General features: G+C 42.9%; 1 protein-coding gene across 2 annotated transcripts in view; it reads left to right on the top strand.

Annotated features, from left to right (window-relative positions):
• cacna2d2a (calcium channel, voltage-dependent, alpha 2/delta subunit 2a) overlaps nt 1-17800 on the top strand; it is a 139849-nt gene that overhangs the window by 59796 nt on the left and 62253 nt on the right. For both annotated transcript variants that reach the window (XM_076760362.1, XM_076760351.1), the window contains exon 4: nt 10595-10654. In XM_076760362.1, coding sequence (XP_076616477.1) covers nt 10595-10654 — 60 coding nt within the window. The remainder of the gene's footprint in view (nt 1-10594; nt 10655-17800) is intronic.

Genomic DNA, 17800 nt, shown 5'->3' with positions numbered 1-17800 from the left:
TATATATTCACTTACACGTGGGCATTTTTAGAAGCTGTCCCATTTTGCAGATCCTACTTTATGTTACCACCAGTCGCAGCACTTGTGAATGCTGAGCATCATCCCCTTGTTGAATATTCAGACAATCATCTCTCGGTGACCGAGGAGTGTAGACTGTTTGAGGAGAGCAGAGTGATCAAACATTTACACTGTTAGCCAGATGTTGTATGCATTAACATGTGAAACCTGCTAGCGAGCTAGTTACGCTCCTCACAGTGAAAACAATCTGCTTGATTTGTTATTCAGAAGACATATTGACAGTGTGTAACAGATAATCGTTTTGAAATTTCATCCTACTGTATTTGCAATCTGCATGTGATTATAGATCCATCTAATATTGTTTAATTGCTAATGAAAATTGAATGTTCAGATTGGATTTACAAGCACAGCAGGTCTAAAGTCTGTAGCTCATGGGGCTGAGATGACTGAAGTATCTGCAATCCGATTCTTCAAAAGTTGGGACATTGTGCAGAATGTAAATTACAACAGAATGCTGTCAAACATTAAATATATTGTCTTTATATATACAACACAGACAGGAAATATAGAAGTCTGATTATTGCATTATAGTTTCTTTGCGCTCATTTTCCTATTAGAAGACAATGGCGTAGTAAAAGTTAATTCAACACAATATATAATAGCAAAAATGCTAATAAAACGGTGGAAGCGTTGAAATGTAAGTGTGTGCACGTACTATAAGACCAGTGATGACAGAAACCTCATCGCTGCACGCTTTCATGTAGCTCCACAGTACACTGTAGGTATTTAAATGCCAGAGCACTTAGCTCCGTTTCTCTCTAGTTAAAAAAAAAAAGATCTCCTCTGGGAGAGATAGACAGTATGGTGGGGGGAGAGAAGAAGAAGAGAGGAACAGCTAAACGGAGGCGAGATGAAGCCTGGATGGGGAGAGAGAGGGTGATGAGAAGAAGGGAAGTGAGAGGGATTAATTGTTCACCCAGGAGAGGGAGATAACATCAGATGTTTAAAAGCCGCCACAACTAATCCTGTCATTTCTTGGACTAGAATAATGAAAATGGAGAAATGATATCTCATGGAGAACTGGAAACTGAGCTAATCTGTATGCCTGTAACGAGCACATGTTTGTGATTTCTGAACGGTCTGCAGATAATGGTATATTTCTACCCACATGGTATCATTTTCCAGTGTGATTTTTATGAAAAAAAAATTGTCATTTTATGCACGTGGCATCGCTTTTTTTCTTTAGTCTTTATTTCCTCGGTGATTCATTAAATTATTATTTCTATTATATTTGTATAATTCTTCAAAATAGGCTATATTTAACTTAATTTGCATAGATGAGGCATTGTAAACCACATCCTGTGTTCAGAGAAGAACATATCAGTGGTTATGCATGTTTTAGTCCATTAACTGCAAATCGCATATTTTTTTTTTTTTTTTTGCATTAGTCCTAACTATTTCCCTGAACACACCATATGGTTTAGATTGATTTTCAGCCGTGGATTTATATTCAATTTATTACAGTGTGAAAATCAACTTGCATGGACTCTACTGTAGATTAATTGGCCATATTGCACAGGTTGTGCTTTTAGTATTATATTTGTTATGCGTGAAAGCTTTGCATTCAGGAGCTGCAGTACGCTGCTGCAAAATAAACCCAACAACACAAACAATAAGCCAACATAGACATTAAGAAAAGAGGTGAGTGTGAATTTGGTCACTTGCTGTTCAGCGGCCGACTCCTCAGGTCATAGATGTCAGAGGATCATGGTGAAGGTGACAGAACATTTGCTATGATGTATATGAAGCAAGTTTTATAGGCTGTCCATCTTCATTCCTGACTGAAATGAATGAAAGCCAGCAGCTGCCCTGAAGGTGGGAAATTAGTCTAAAGACATATGGCACGCTTTTGAAGTCAGTCAGCAGTAACATACAGAAAGCGCATTTTATAGTTAATGGGCTAAAGAATGCAAAAATCATCTGCATGGTCCTTTAAAATCCTGGCACAGACCAGTCCTGATGTTCTCGGTATGGGACCAGCACTCTGCCCTACTTCTGTCAGTGTTTGCTCTCCTATCCAAATAACTCTCTCTTCCTTCGTGACCCACACCTGCCGTTCCCTCCGACATCCCCTCTATCCTTTGGTCCCGCAGCACTCCTCTTCCTCCCCTGCCATATCTGTCATAGACGCTCAGTCGCTGGTGTTGCTCTAGGCTTCAAATTTAATTTGGTTTCAATCTGCTGTAATTGCTTTGAGAGAGGGCCGTGTCTGCATGTTTTTCCTCTCTTATGTCTGCTGGAATACTGGATAGCGTGAGCGTGTGTGCAACTGTGAGCGCGTTTGTGTGTGTGGGTGTTTGTGCACGGATGAATATGACTGAAGGTGTGTACTCATGTGTGCATTTGTGTGTAAATCCTGAACAATTGCCTGGCCACACACTGTCAATGATACACTTTGTCAAACACCAGCTGCTGTCACTGGACTCTCTGGCACTTTGACAACGCTTTTGTCAGACACCATACACTTTCTCTTTATAGCTGAGACAGAGGAGGGGAGGGAGCGAGGTAAATCTACAAAACATGAAAAAATATCTTCCTGGTAACACGTCATGACCTTTTAGCTGAATAATAACCCTCCCCGCCCCCCAATAAGCCCCAAAAGTGGGACTGCTTTCATTATTCTATCAGCAATCTAAAGTAAGAGGAAAGATGATTGAAGTAAAGGGCAAAAAAAAAAAAAAAACGGACAGCAAAACAGTTTGCCCTTGGACTGCAGACAGTGCTGTGTTGAGGTGAGGTTAAAGGATGGTTGCTAAGCTGATGGACTGAGATAATGTTGGTATGGCTTTGTGTAAAAAAAAAAAAAAAAAGCCACTGCCTCCCTGCTATGGTGTGATTTCTCTCTCTTTTTTTTTTTTTTTTTTTTGCTTCCCCAATCGCCTCTTGTCTGTCTAGAGGTCTGTCTCTGTCTTTTTCTCTGCCAGCCGTCTCTGAATCAGTCTGGTCATTTCTGCTTTGTAGACGACTGCGTACGTATAATAAACTAAAGATTTTCACCTGCTCTTACAAAAATCACTGATTACACTTTATTAGAGCACATCTTTCTGTTTTGAATACAAAGCATTCAGTGAAATTTCAAACACACGCAAAATGATTTTGTTTTCTCATTTGTCTTGACGATTCACGTTTCTAACAGCATCCAAGCTCTGCATTCGGTTTGAGCCTGCCAAAGGAAAGGGCAGGGGGAATAAAAAAGTGTGTATAATTGATTGCATGTTGATTAGTGAGAGCTCTTTTGAGCTGATTGCAAATATACAGTATGTGCGCACATCTGAGTGGAGTTTGTGTGAGTGTAATATATGACCAGTGGTGAATGACAGAAGGGTATGTTGTGACACATTTTATCTATTTCACAAAACTGTAGCTCTGGTGATTTGGCCATATTTTGATAATTTGTGGATTAATTGATCAGCCTGAGTGAGTTTTTGTGCAACACAAATTGCTGAAACGTGAAGTGGCACATCAGTCTGTCTCATTTGTGTCCCGGCGTCTCACTCTCACCTCTGATCAAGGAGACGTTTGCCCTGCGTCTTGATGCCTTTTTGCTCCGCTCCTCTCCGCTCAGCCCGCGGAGGAGGCGGACAAAAACATCAGGTCACCCAGACAATCGTACGCACCTGTTAACAGATGTACCAACTAAAAGAGTAGTGGTGTGCTCCGTTTCTTTCTAGTGGAATGTCACTGAGTCTCTTTTGACTTATTTATTTTTAGCTATTGCTTGTGCCAGACAATGGGTATGCAATTTTCTCCTTCTCAGTCACCTGCAAGGTCGATGCCTTGTGGGCTGCTACGGAAACAAGACGTCTGAATCTTATTTTATTTTTTTTTTTTAGTAAATGGCGCCTTTAGGCTCCCTTCCTCTCTCACTCTGTCCCTGTTGTCTGACTGATGCCAGTAACAGCAGGATTGGCTGGGCGGCAGTTTGGGCATGTCTGTGACTATCTGTCAAACAATGGACAGTGAGCCCAACCAGCCAGACACTCACATGTCACTGAGCTGATCCTGGCCCCATCGACACATCGCTCCGCCTGCACGCTCACCCTGAGCCCCCTGCTGGCCCCTCTGTGTAGGACACTTGGCTACCTGCTGCAGATCTGTGTGCTGTTGACTCACTGCGATGTTTCCTGCAGCGACCTTGTTTGACCTTTACGTCTTTTAGATTTGTGTTGGGTATGTGCGTCGTGACCTGTGTATACATGTGTGGCGCTGAGTAAACGATGTGATAGCGCTGTTTGTAGCATCCATCCCATAGGAGGTTTAATTGAAATTACAGTGGTAGGTGCTCCAGTGAATGATAATGTGCAGTACAATGGTCTTTGGCCCCGTTCTGTGCTATGATGAGTCTGCCACTTAGCTTCAAAGGCTCTGTGGTTTAATGAGCGAAATGCATATTATTATGAATGGAGTATCTCAAATGAAACAAAAAGTGCCCAATTAGAAGAGAATTAATATTGTTTTTATGGAGATACTTCACAGTTGGTAATATATTAAAGTAGCTCATTTGTTCCCGTGACATGGTTGTATTTTGATTATATCCATATTATAAACTAGAGAAGTTGACTGATTAGTACACAAGAGCTTATGATCAAGGTTGATTATTTTCAGCGTAGCTCTGCAGACCCATTATGAGGCAGCCCGGCTGTATTGTTTTAAAGTAAAGACAGCTGCCTTTCTCTTCCCACTGAAGTACACGCAAAGGCCTCAGCATAATCCTGAGAATCTACAGTGGAAATATGGTGTTTCTGTGGGCCTGTGTGGAGTGTAAAAAGCTGGTGTTTGATTCTGAAAAGCTGGTGAGATGCTGCCGCTGTGGGTAGGTGACAGCTCGCGTCTTCCAGATCCAGTCTCCGTGGAAACAGCAGAGTGGAGTTGGGAGTGCGCTGCGATGAGTCGGGAAATGCAAAAGAAAGTGTTAACATTTTCTGTTGTGGAGGGGGAAGATTATGGGGTGGAGGGGGGGGCAACAAAGGCAGGGATTATCTCAGCACATGCCACAATAGCACTAGACACACAGCCTCTGCAAACAGGCCTGCCACAGTGTGCTTTGGATCACAGAACAAAGACAGGGTCTCCCACCCATCCACGCAGATCCTCTGTCAGAGAGAGCTAATAAGGACTACAATACCCAGCTGCTAGTAGCAAACCAACCAGGGACCTGGAATTAAGGGTCATTATTTCTCCTCATTATGGACTTTAACATTGTTTGGCCACTCTGAAGAGCAGAGCCTATTCTTATCACCGCTGTCCTCCTCACACCAGCTTGTTTCTGGACCTTGAAATGGGATGTTCTGTCTTTTCAATCATGCCACTGACAGGAATGTTTAATAATGCAAGCAATAAAAACATGTCATGAGTTTGCAAGCTGCTTCCCATTTCACCCTATGTTACTGATAACTTCTGTCCCGTGTGAAGTCAATTAAACTGTTTTGAAGTTTGGTCTGTGACTGTGTTGTTGGAATTAATATGGCGTTAAGAGGAGGGAGAAAGTTTGAGGGCAGTAAACTGAGACAGATGGAGAGAAATGGAGTACAGCATATGATGGCAGGATAAAACAGCCGAGCGAAGAGAAGAGATAAAAGGATGGCAAGAGAATGAAAAGGTGGTGACGGGGGATGGCGGCGGTGGCGGTGGTGGCGGTGGCAGCGGGGAGGGTGCGAGGCGAAGTGAAAGTGAGTTTGTCTGTGATGTTTTAAAATTCTGGAGTGGAAAGTCCCTCCATCTGTTATTGTGGGACGGTTCTGACTCAGTGATTTCTATGATTGGCCTTAATCCCGGCCGAGTGGAGAAGACAGAATGAAGAGCTTAAAGCAGACTGCTCTCACTCTGACAGGCTCCACTGGCTGCTGCTGCTGTTGCTGCTGCTGCTGCTGCTGGAGTCACTGGTACGCTCAGTCTGCTGCCCCCTAATGGGCTAACTGCTGCATGACACCGCACTTCTCTGCACTACCACAGCACACTGAACAGCTCGGAAGGCCACAACACAGTGGTGACATTTTGATGTTACATGAATTCGTCAGCAGCTGTGAAACGCAGCAGTTTTCACTCAACGTTTAAAGCTCCACACTACATCCGTGATGACGATGACCTCAGATGTCTTCATGCACCATGAAGGCAACACTGCCCACATATGCGTCACGTCCTTTGCACTGTCTCAAGGTAAATATGTCAAAGCTGATGATCCTTCCTGATCCGCTATGTGTCAGAAGATGCAGTCTGTAGTGATCTCGTCTCGATATTTAATTCAACAACGTGCGAAGGACCCGTAAGAGAGCCTTTCTATATTTAGACATCGTTCCCATTATGATTGTCAATGTCCACAGCAGCCAATCATTGTAAAATTTACGAAGGGTCTTCCCTCGCCACGCTAGTCACTCTGAGAAGGTTAAGTGACCTCAGCACAGTCATTTCACAGTCTTTTGGTCCCCAAGGTGACTTAAGCATTGCGAGAAACTGAGCTGAGGGGGTCATTTGGAGCATGTTGAGTAGCTCGATTCAAGGCAGCAATCACACGTACAGACGGTGTCGTGTTTTCTCAAGTGCCCTCTCACTCAAACACACACATCGTAGGGCTGTTTTGGAGTGTCCCTCCAGATTACACAGACGACAGTGTGGTGTGTCGAGTGCCCTTTAAGTTAATGCTCAGTGGAAGGGTCTAACAGGCTGTAGCAATCACAGAGGCAGCCCGGTGTCGAGTTGGCGCTCGCCACAGCATGACGCTGTCCGTCCCTGGTGTGCTGTCATTCCCCCAGAAATAACATGACTTCGAGTGATTAAACTGCTCCCCTCTGGAACAGAGCAAACCGAACAGTTATGAATATTAAAGATCCTAATCGCCTCATGCTGAGCTTTTCGTTATTTTTTTTTTTTCCCCCTGCTGTCTTCTTGCTCTGTGAGTTCACAGTGAGGGAGCGTGGCTTTTCACCACCAGGTTTCTTGGACAGTGGACACATCACCAAGCTGTTACGGCATGCTGTTTGCACCACTACACTGTCTCCGGCACCATTATGCACAGTGTTTGCATACAATACAGCTCCATGTGTGTTGTTTAAGGCCATAGACCTTGTGGAGGCACTTGACGTGCCACTATCCATTACAGAGTTGTGTTTATGGTTCTTGACCTTGCCTGAAGGCTCTGTGACAAATGGCCTTACATGTGATGCATTTTGTGTCAAGGTTACAATGGCAATAACATTAGCGAGCCATGCTCATGTTGGCAACTCTTCCGGTGTCTTTGTGTCTGTGTGCTGTAGTGTTATTTGCTGTGTTGTGTGGGCCTGTACTGAGCTTATCTGTGCTGTACTGTGCTGATCTCACTATGCTCATCCAGTGCTCTAAGCTGCTTGGGTTCCAGCCACCAGCATAGATGATATATCCCTGCCCCCCTCCTTCCCACATCTCTCACTCTGATTCATTGGCTGTTTGTGTTGCCCATCCATCTGGGCCAACACAGAGGAAGGAAAGACACATGAAGACACATGGCTGTTTTGGAGCAGGGGGACTGCATTAAGCTGCTAGGGAAGAGATAGGGTCCCAGAGAAATGGTGGCCCACCAGAGAGGGAGGAAACATACCGTGGGAGAGGCAGCTGGAGAAACAGAGAACTGGTGGGGGGAAAAAAAAGATGTGTGGGCTACTCAGGAGGAGAGAAATGGATTTTCTAAATGGACAAAATAGAGATTCTTACCGACAGATTAAATGCTGAGAAAAAGACATGTCGAGGGGATAAAAAGGTGCCAGTTCAAAGATCACGACAGAGGGTTGAGAGGCAAAAAAAGGGTGGAAACAATTCTGCAGATGCTTATTTTTTATGTCCTCAAAGGGGACTTTACATATCAATAAAAACATGGTGAGTGTAATCATATGGCTTTCATTTTCAGTCTAATCTCAGAGCTGGAAGTATAGTCAGTTCAGATGCTCAGTGTTTATCCCTAATTGAAAAACACAGTGTTGATAGTTTCACCAAGAGATTACCAGTGAGGCGCTGCCCTTCAGCAAGGCTGACCCTCTCTTATGAAAAGCTGTACAATTGCTGTCTTTTCTAATGGACTCTTTGGTAATAATTTCAATGGGCTACAGTAATTAGATCCTCATTCCATTGTTTCAGTCGCCTATTGTCTCATTAGGAAATGAATGAAATTTTATCGTTGTTATTTAAGGCTTGTTCAGGTGATTAAAAGCACAATGCAAAAGCATAAGAACACAGAGGACTTGAAATGATCCAGATTTTCTGCTATTATGTGTCACAAATTAGGCTAGTGATATCACATTATGTACATACTTTAAACAATTATGCTGCACTAATGTCCCTATACGACACCCGTTAAGAGTCTGGACCGATATCCTGAGCCTGGTGTGTGTGTTTAGAGGAGGTGGAGTAGTATTGTGTCTGTGTGGCCATGAGTGGGAGGGTCTGCTGAAATGAGGTGGGTGGGACGCTCTTAATAGAAATAGGACAGCTTTTACTATAATGAGAGTTTATGTCTTGTGTGTGTTTTTGCTAGATAAAAAGCCTCCCATGGTGGAGAACTGGTTCCTTCAGTGTGGCTCCACAAATGAATGAGCTCTTAGTGTAGCAGGGGTCTAAATAGGGTTAGTAATTTCAGAGCCCTGGGACTTTACGGCTGATCACACTATTCTGGGACAGGAACAAGATCGCCCCCTAGAGGCCCAGGGAAACCTAGATACTGAGGCGTGAGAGGGAGGGAGGGAGGGAGGGGAGGGGGGGATGGGGAGAAGGTGAGAAGGAGAGATGTAGAGAGGGAGAGTGACTCCAAGTCTTCACCATATTTGCCACTTGGATGACTTCCTATATGAGAAGCCTACATACAGCACTGTAAGCTTCTTCAGAGATAAGCCTGAGCCACATCATGGTAAATGATGTTAGACTATTAAAGCACATCAGTGGGTAGTGGTGTTTGATACCAGTTCGAGATGAGAATATTATTTTCAGATTATATAAAATTCCGAACAATATAGAAACACAAAATACAGGTGTGCTGGTATTTTTTAGTGACATCGTATTCATCTGCTCTGTAAATGGGATGTCATGTCTCCCCTGTGTGGGAGTTAAAGCATCCCAAGCAAGGAAATTCACCTTTTGGTATGTTTGTTGGTCATATTGATTGGTCTCACGAAGACACTCAAAGTATGGTGTTGATTACTCTGTCTTTATAGTGCACAGATGGTAGAACTTGTGCATACAGCATAAATATAAGTATCGGTCATGATATGCAGACATTTCAGCTGCCAACATATAGTCCCATTTACACCTGGTATTAAAATGCGATCTCTGTCCAGACTTGTGGCCCAGATAAGGAAAAATGAATACTGCATTAATGCAAGGTGTAAATGCATTGTTATCGGATCTGCCTGACCACATCTCGAGGTAGTTTGGCTCCCATTGTGTTCTGATCTCATATGGGTGTAAACTCAATCCGCACAACATTGCTTGCATACGTACACAACAGAGCATTGATACAGATGTGTTGTTTTAGCCAACATGAAATATAGGTTGTTGGTCGAATTTAGAGAGCAAGCGAACAAGAAGGCTGAAAGAAACACGCCTCCAGAGATCCGATCTCGACAGGATAACGAGGAGACATTAAAAATACCAGGTGTAAACACAAAGGCAATATTGGATTTTTTATTATGTGGTTATGGGTCCCATTTTAATACCAGGTGTAAATGCGGTGATAGTCAATCAAACCATACATTTTGGGCCGTATTTGTATGTGACTGTAACACTCACCATCAACTTAACAACAGCAGCAGCTGAAGCCATGAATTTTGAATCACAGCAAACATAACCTTTGTAGCTAATGTCTGCATCTTATCTACAAGCATGGACAAATGTCTTGTTGACTTGTCGGCAAACAAACTACCACCACCAGCGAAAAGTGCACGCGGCTTAAAAACTAACCTGCAAATGTCACGATCAGTCAGTGTGGATTCGGACTGGTGTGGATCTACCTCAGCTGATGACAATGATCTGTGCCTTGGCTTGTTACTAGCACACGTTTGTTTACATTGTGTCTCATATCCCTGCCAGCTCAGCTGTCATTCAGGCAAACACACATATTATCACCTCAGCGATATGTAACAACACTTTCTGTACGTGGTCTTCAAATTCCCTCAGCTTCATTTCAATCTCCATTAACTTTTGGAGACAGAGCCAATTTTGGAATAGACTTTTCATCTTCTAAAAGCATTTAAACGGTGTGTTCAGCTGGTTCACCGAGTGTGCAAGAAGTCTTCGCTCAAGGCTTGTGGTGCCATACTCTCATTTGGACTGATGCTGTCAGGAGAACAGTGTTGTTGGGCTTGGCGCTCCCAAATCCTCTAAATTATCCAGTTAATTTACAGCTGTACTAGCTTTTGTAGGGAACAAGGTCACCATCCCCATCTTCCCATCTGTGTGTCTGTCTCTCGCACTCACACACACACACACACACTCACACACAAATCAATGTCCTATTGACTTCTGACACTCACACTGCTGTTTTTGTGTTTTCTTGTAGAAACTGGCGAAGGAGGCGGAGCTGCTTCAGAAGGAGCATGTATGGCAAGACGGTGTGACGGTAAAGTAGGACACCTGCTCCTCTCCCTCCTTCTCCAAGACCTAATCTTTCTTTTTTCCTTTCCTTTTCCAGGCAGACTGGTCTCTCTTCCTATCGTCTGCCCATTCCCGACTTTTTCCCCGAGTCCCTCTCGATTTAGATATTTTACCCTATTTTACTTGTAACTCTTTAATGACAATGTGATCAGCATCACAGAGGCAATGCAGCAATAAAACCTAATTATATTCAAATGGAAAAAACACAAACACAAACACAGTCCTACATGTATGCACACTCGCTGTAATTGCTCATTTTTGGGGTTGTTATTTTCATGGTTTTTTTCGTATTATCTAAGAGCCTTCTGTCCGTTTTGTTTCACAGGCCACAAGAAGTTGAACATAGCATTCTTTTACAGCTGACCTTTAAAACACTAGAGATCTGCTCTTGAAATCTAAAAAAAGGAGAAATGGTATCGCTGTGGTTTGTTTGTCTGTGTGTGTTTGTGAGCCTGCGTGCTCCACTGACTCTCAAATTTGCAAACACTCAAATGCCCCACAAACATGCGTGCATACTGATGCACACACACACGTACACGCATATATATAGCCTCACCCGACAGATACACATGCACATTCCCTACTGTCATATCCTCTGTCTCCAGGGAGACGAGCTCGCTGTCATGGTACACTTCCCACAAATGGATTTTTAACCCAGCGCCTCCTGGGGGATATTTGAGAAAAGGCTTTAACTGATTTAAAACGAATAATTATGAGCCCTACTTCCCTGCAAAGTCCATTTTTATTCATGGTTGCTTACACTCTGAAGCTGTAGTCTTGGGGTGGCTGGGCTGCACCCCTCCCTCCCTGCTGGTCAGGGGGGAGGGACCTGCAGTGCGGCTGTCCCTTCATCTTAGGCCTGAGGGGGGTTGATGCCTGCCTCTCCCTGCCCGGCTCCGATGCACCTCGATCGGATGTGTAGCCATGCAGGAAGTGGAGCCTGGGTCACGGTGACCACACACAGCACACCTGTTCATAAGTAGCTGCATCCAGTATGGCATCAATACCTCCTCAAGTGGAAAAGCCAGCACTCTCTTTAATCCACCCCTCCCTAGCCAAAACTCTTCTCTCCCTCTGTTTCTCCTCTTTCTCCTTTCTGTCTGTTTCTCCTCCTCTTTCCACCTCTCTGTCTGTCCAGCCTCATACCCAGCCTTACCCTCTGCACATCACATTCATATACCGTTTTTGTTATCTGTATATGTCTTTAATCAGGCATGAAAACAGTTGGAATATATCATATTGTTGCAAATACTGCAAATGAATCCTAATGGCGCTCCTCTATTAATAATGTATCGGAGCTGATTTCATTTGCCTTTATAATCAGGCCAGGTAATGAATCTCAGCAGGGGCGACTGTGAAACCATTAAAAAAAGAAATCTCACAAAGAGGTGAAGTGGGAGGGAGGAAAGGAGGGGGGGTGAGGTAGATATGCCACATGCTTGCAAGAAGATTTTTTCCTGTTTGTAGATTTTGTGCTTTCCTAATTTCTCTTTGGGTGAACACTCTGCTGACTGACACTCTAATTAGATTAGGGCTGCATGCTCTTTGGGCATATTAGGAGAAATGCGTTGCATCTTAAACTAGCGGGTGGAGCAGTCTGTCAAATGAAGAGAAAAGGTGTTCATGCATGAGAGACGGTGTGTTTTGATAGAATTTGTGAGTGTGTGCGTGCGTGCATGCGTGCGCGCGCGTTCCAGTGTGGGCTGAAACACATAATGTGGTTGTTTATGTTTGTCGATGAGTGGGTATTTATTTGTATGTGTTTATTAACGGCAGGTTCTGTACCTGGCCCAGCCCATCTGCTCGCCTCGCCAAACTGGTGACATCATCGAATCTCAATGACACGCCTGTTCCTCATAGCGGCTGCCATCGCAGCTGTTACCGTAGCAATGGGAAGACCTCACTCTCTCCCCCTCTCTCTCTCTCTCTCACACACACACACACATTTGTAAGCTTTTTCCTGGTCTAACTGCAGAGCCAGTTTTCTGACCATCCCGACTGCTGGACATTATGGATGTCAAAATGTTGATGGTAACAACTGTTGTGTTGGTCGTTCAGGGTTTTAAATCCATTGGAATGAAATGGTGTGTGAAATAGACATTAAAGTGTTGGATTGCCGCTGATTTCTCAAGGTCAGGTGCCCATCCCTCTGTGACACTCCACTATTGTGTTGGCAGCAGAGTCATCCCAAGGCGACACAGTCATTTCATTGCTACTTTGCAATTCTCATAGGGACAAAGAGAGAACCTGCAACTTCAGAGCTGAATATCAAAACTCTGCTTTGTTTTGTAACTTGAAAACTGGCAGCCAAAAAGCAGAGCACTATAAAACTTTTGCGGATATCACTCATTTCAAATTTTTCTATTTCAGAATCAGGTTATGAAACAATCCTGGGTCCCATATCTTTAACCCAGTGGCTGATTTTGTGTGTAAACAGCATTTAGAAAGAGATTTAGATGTTGCTTTTCCATCGAGAAAGCCAAAGTGCTTTTCTTTGGCTGATATCATTTCCTGGGTGTTTTCCAGTTCAAAATGGTGCACTGCTTTCAGTAGGTCTGCCAGAACACCACTGAATACCAATGTTGGTGACTTCTGAAGCAGCATCCACAGTAAAAGGGTCCAAGGGGCACATTTAAATATTTTACAGAAAAATGTGTTTAAACTATAGACATTTGAAAACAATAATAAAATTGCATTCACACAGTCAGCCAGCCAGAAGAAATGGAAAAAAAAAATCACAGCTGAAGAAATCCTCAGCTGACTGATATTCATAGGATTTCTTTAACTAATTGATTAGTTGACTGAAGCTGGAAATTCAATTAAACGATTGTGTTATTGTCCCTCTTAAGATTGGATGCACTCATACAGAATGATCTCTGAAAATGCAGGGCTTCTTAAAGAGCAAAACACATTTGTGGATTTTACTGAGATGCCAGAAATGAGGCTGTCGTTTTCAAGTAATGAACACTGGCTTATTCTCCTTATCAACTTGGAGAGTAGGCAGCCTCGTTAACATCATAGTTCAGCTTCTGAGTCAAGACTTGGTACAGCAGGTCTAATAATACAATATGAAGTACTAGCCTTGCAAAAAGCGTTAATTCCCTTATACACTGAATAAAAGCTACACTACTTGACTGCACAGAGGGTGGTTAATGAAATCAAAGTTGTGGAAAAGTCTTGACAGCTAAATTCTCAGATAAGTGAGTGAGTGCTATGTATTTTCTGCATGTACCACTTTTTCTTCATATTGATCATTGATATTGGTGCATATTAATGGTGAGGCTTACTGAGCATGCTAGGTTTTTTCAGGAAATAGTTTTGGTGGTAGAGAGAATCTGGTGACACCAGATCAGGCTTGTGCACCATATGCCACCAGTGATATTGCCAGCTGGAACTGGCTGAGTGTGTATGGCAAGCTGATCAAACATTTACTGTGACAATTGAATATATTGTGACAAATTAGAATTTTGACAAGCTAAAAAGTAATTTGACATATCTAAAATAAATGTTTTCAGGGGCCATGGATCAATACAATCAATACAATCAATACAATGCAGTCAACTGTAAATATGTCTCAGTGATGCATTTGTAGACATCTGATGGATATTTCTATGCCAAAGTGGGTTTTCCTTGGATTGTCAAGAACTTTCTGTCAGAGTTCTACAATTTTTGTCCAAACCTTAAAAAACTCTCAGATGTTTGTATGTATATTCTTTAACATCTCTGCATGCAGTTTGAACGTGTGATAAATGCTGCGCCTGGCCTAGTTTTTCTCAGGTCATGTGTGGGTTCAGTGACAATGACTAATGCTGAGGGTTTGATACTTCGTAATGGTTTGCCTGGGGAGAACAAATCTTTCCACAAGGACGGTCCAAACAATATCCTAATGATTACATAATCATCAGAAATAACTCCTCCCTTGTGGGAACATGTAGAGTACTCAACAATCTTGTCGCACGTTTTCAGTCAGAATATTTTTAGTAGGGAAATGTAGTGAAGTCATTTATAAATATGTTTAGAAAAACAGTGGATGATCTACGATCTCTTATAGCTTCTTTCAGCAGTTTTCAGCATGCTAGTATATTTGCTCGTTGTGTGAACAGGCAACTGTTTGCTAAGCAACGTAAAGCAACAATAAACCAGTTATTGCAGGCAAAAAGATCCAAACTGCACGAGAGATATAAAAGTGGCATCAGCTAGTTTTTGTAAGTCCCAGTAAATTGGCAACTTTGATTGATATGATTGGCAATCATATCATTAGTTTGAAAATGATACTGACCGGAGGCCAGTATCATTTTCAAACTAGTGATATGATCAGCAATATATTATCAGCTACATTGTCATCAGTGAGTTTAACCACTCGTCTCCCATCGTATACTGACCACAGATGACGACCACTGTCGCTTATTGCAGGAGCGTTGACACGAAGTGCAACACATTGGAACAGAGACACGAGATTGGATGAAAGAAAGGACAGAGATTGTAGAGATTGGAGGAAGACATGTACTTTCCATCAGATTGTGATGTGGCAGCTGCTGTACGTTTGAAATGCATTAGTGCTAATAGCTGTGCCATTAGGGGAGAGAGAGGCACTCTGCTGATGGGCTGCCATGATGAAACCAGGCAGAGGGGGTGACAAAGAGAGGCATGGAAGGAGAGAGAGAGGCACAAGTGAGAAAGCAAGTGAGTGAGGGAAAGAAGGTAGAAGAGACAGAGAAAACGGGAAACAGAGATGGAGCCATCTTCCAGGCCATTTACTGCAATCATCACTCTCTAATCAATCAAGCCTTTCATCATAGGACAACACAATCTCTTCTTCTCCCTCTGCCTCTTTCTCTCTTCATCTCCACTCAGCCGCCCAATCTCATACATAACGCAGTAGCATCCTCTTTCTTGCTCTCCACACATGTATGTTCATCTTCAACTTAATCACACCTGCAAATATTATTCAGGCAGAAGGACTACTCAATTATGGCAAACATCTTCATCACCATTACTTGGGTCAAAGCTGAGATCACAGTTGTTTAACACGGTTATTTTGGAAACGTCGCGCATTTATTCAACTTCTTAAAAAACTAAGTTGTGTTTTAAGAGTGTGTTTCGTCAAATGTTAAATTTCAATTTAACCTAGAAACAAAAAAGTAAATGTTATGTAATAATAATACAATACATAAATAACAACAACAACACATTATATAATATAAATAATGTATTTGTAATACATATAATGCAAGAAACAGTTGCTAAAATGTGACTCTGTTGTCCTTTTCGGCTACTCCTAGCACTGGTACCATGACAGCACATTAAAATCCAAGCGACAGCTGGCTTGACCTGGTTTTTGCTAACGAAGGCTCGCTTGTCCGCAGTGAGCTCAACTAAAAAGTTTGGGCTTTGAGCGCGATGCTGTAAATGAATGATGTGCTCTGGATTTATAACACAAGACAAAACAAGAGCATCATTGCAAAATGGAGCAATAATCGTTTCAACTCCACTATCTTGTTTTCATAGCTGTTGGGAGCCAAAATGATAACTGAAAATAAATTTTGACTGATTGCCCAGCCCTATCATACAGCACCTCGCCTGCAGTGTCTTAATGTTAATAGCCTTTTGCTGCTCTGAGTCACCTTTTGCCAATTCGTCACTCAGACTTTGTTCTCATATGGGCATCAATGGTAGCTACGTTTAGCCAGTATTTCAGCCACATTTACTGTCACAAGAGGTCCCTTCAGAGGTGCAACATGACCTTAAGTGCTAGGGGTACTAGTTAGAGTTGAAAGGGTTTGTTCACTTGACCAAGTTCGGCTCCTTTCATAATGCCTCTATTTGAGATAATTGCCCCTTCAGAGGAAATGAGTGAGAATCATTGTGGCGACTCTCAGCCCAGCCCTCGAAGCTACCAGCTCCATTAGCCACAGAATACATTAGTCTTATGAAGGCTGCTTTTGACAGATTCAAAATCAGATTGTGGTAAAAATAGACAGAAATGAAGAGATGCCTCACTCTGGCTTTGTTTAATCTCATGCTCTCCTCGACATATTAATTTTCTATGTTGTTTCTCTAAACTAAAACAGGCGGCACTGGGCCATTTGTCCAAGCACATGTAATTCAGTGTTTGTGATCAAACCTTCTGCAGCTGAACTGGGATATGGTTCCTTTCCCTTACTGTCATTAGTTGAGCTAAACATATGGGAGAATATGAATAGAGCAATAATTAATCTAGTTGAACTAGATTTCTATTGTTTACTCTTCACTGACCATCATGTTGTGCTTATCTTACCTGCTCTTTCTTAACCTGAATATCTGTCCCTCATTTTCAAAGTTAGATGCAGACCTTTCAAAGAAACAGTAGAAGTAAAATTGATTTCACCAGCTCTCTTGTGTCAGCATCACAACAACCAAAACTCTCGAGGATCTCCATCGTGGAGACCCGAGATTGGGAGTTTGGAATGTAGCTATGCGAGTCCTTTTTAAATGCACTGTGCTTATTTCAACACCGATAAGCATAGCCACATTGTATAATCACAAATGAACTGCATCTATTTTCATTGTGAGCAGGTTTTTTTTATTTCCCTATAGCTGCGCTGAGACTGAGTGCTTGCAGCCTGCCGAGCACGTAATGGAACTCATAAACAGTGTTATCACTGAATCCTGAGCCATGGAAAGGACTCCCATCTGCTCACCACTGGAAAGGAAAGAAATGAGGAGGGGCTACGTGGAGAGAAATTCCTAGGCAGTTTACAATTTAGCAGAGCCTCCTCCCCATCAAATGTATCTGATGGCGCGGGTGCCTCAGTAGAAAGTGGGCCGAGCAGTGCTTACGCTCAATACCGAGTTGCATCTGTAATGGATGCTAGCGCGCACACACACACCAACAAAGAGACAGCTTGTACTTTGTGTCTGTGTGGATCAAGCCACGTCAAGCCACACACAATGCAGACTTCACCTTAAACTCCCATTTTGACTGCAGCCTCTTGCTCCTCCTGAGCTCTCCCATTCTTCTGCCGCCGCCTCTCTTTCTATCAAACTGCTGCTCCGCTCACAGCTTTGATCAGGCTTTTGGTTGCTGTGGTGACCCAACAGTTGGGTAATTTCAGCTTCTTGATTGCAGACC

The sequence above is a fragment of the Chaetodon auriga genome, chromosome 2 (genome assembly GCF_051107435.1).
Source record: "Chaetodon auriga isolate fChaAug3 chromosome 2, fChaAug3.hap1, whole genome shotgun sequence".
Taxonomy (NCBI): Eukaryota; Metazoa; Chordata; class Actinopteri; order Chaetodontiformes; family Chaetodontidae; genus Chaetodon; species Chaetodon auriga.
Note: the sequence above shows the minus strand (reverse complement) of the source record. Positions and strands in the feature narration are given on the sequence as shown.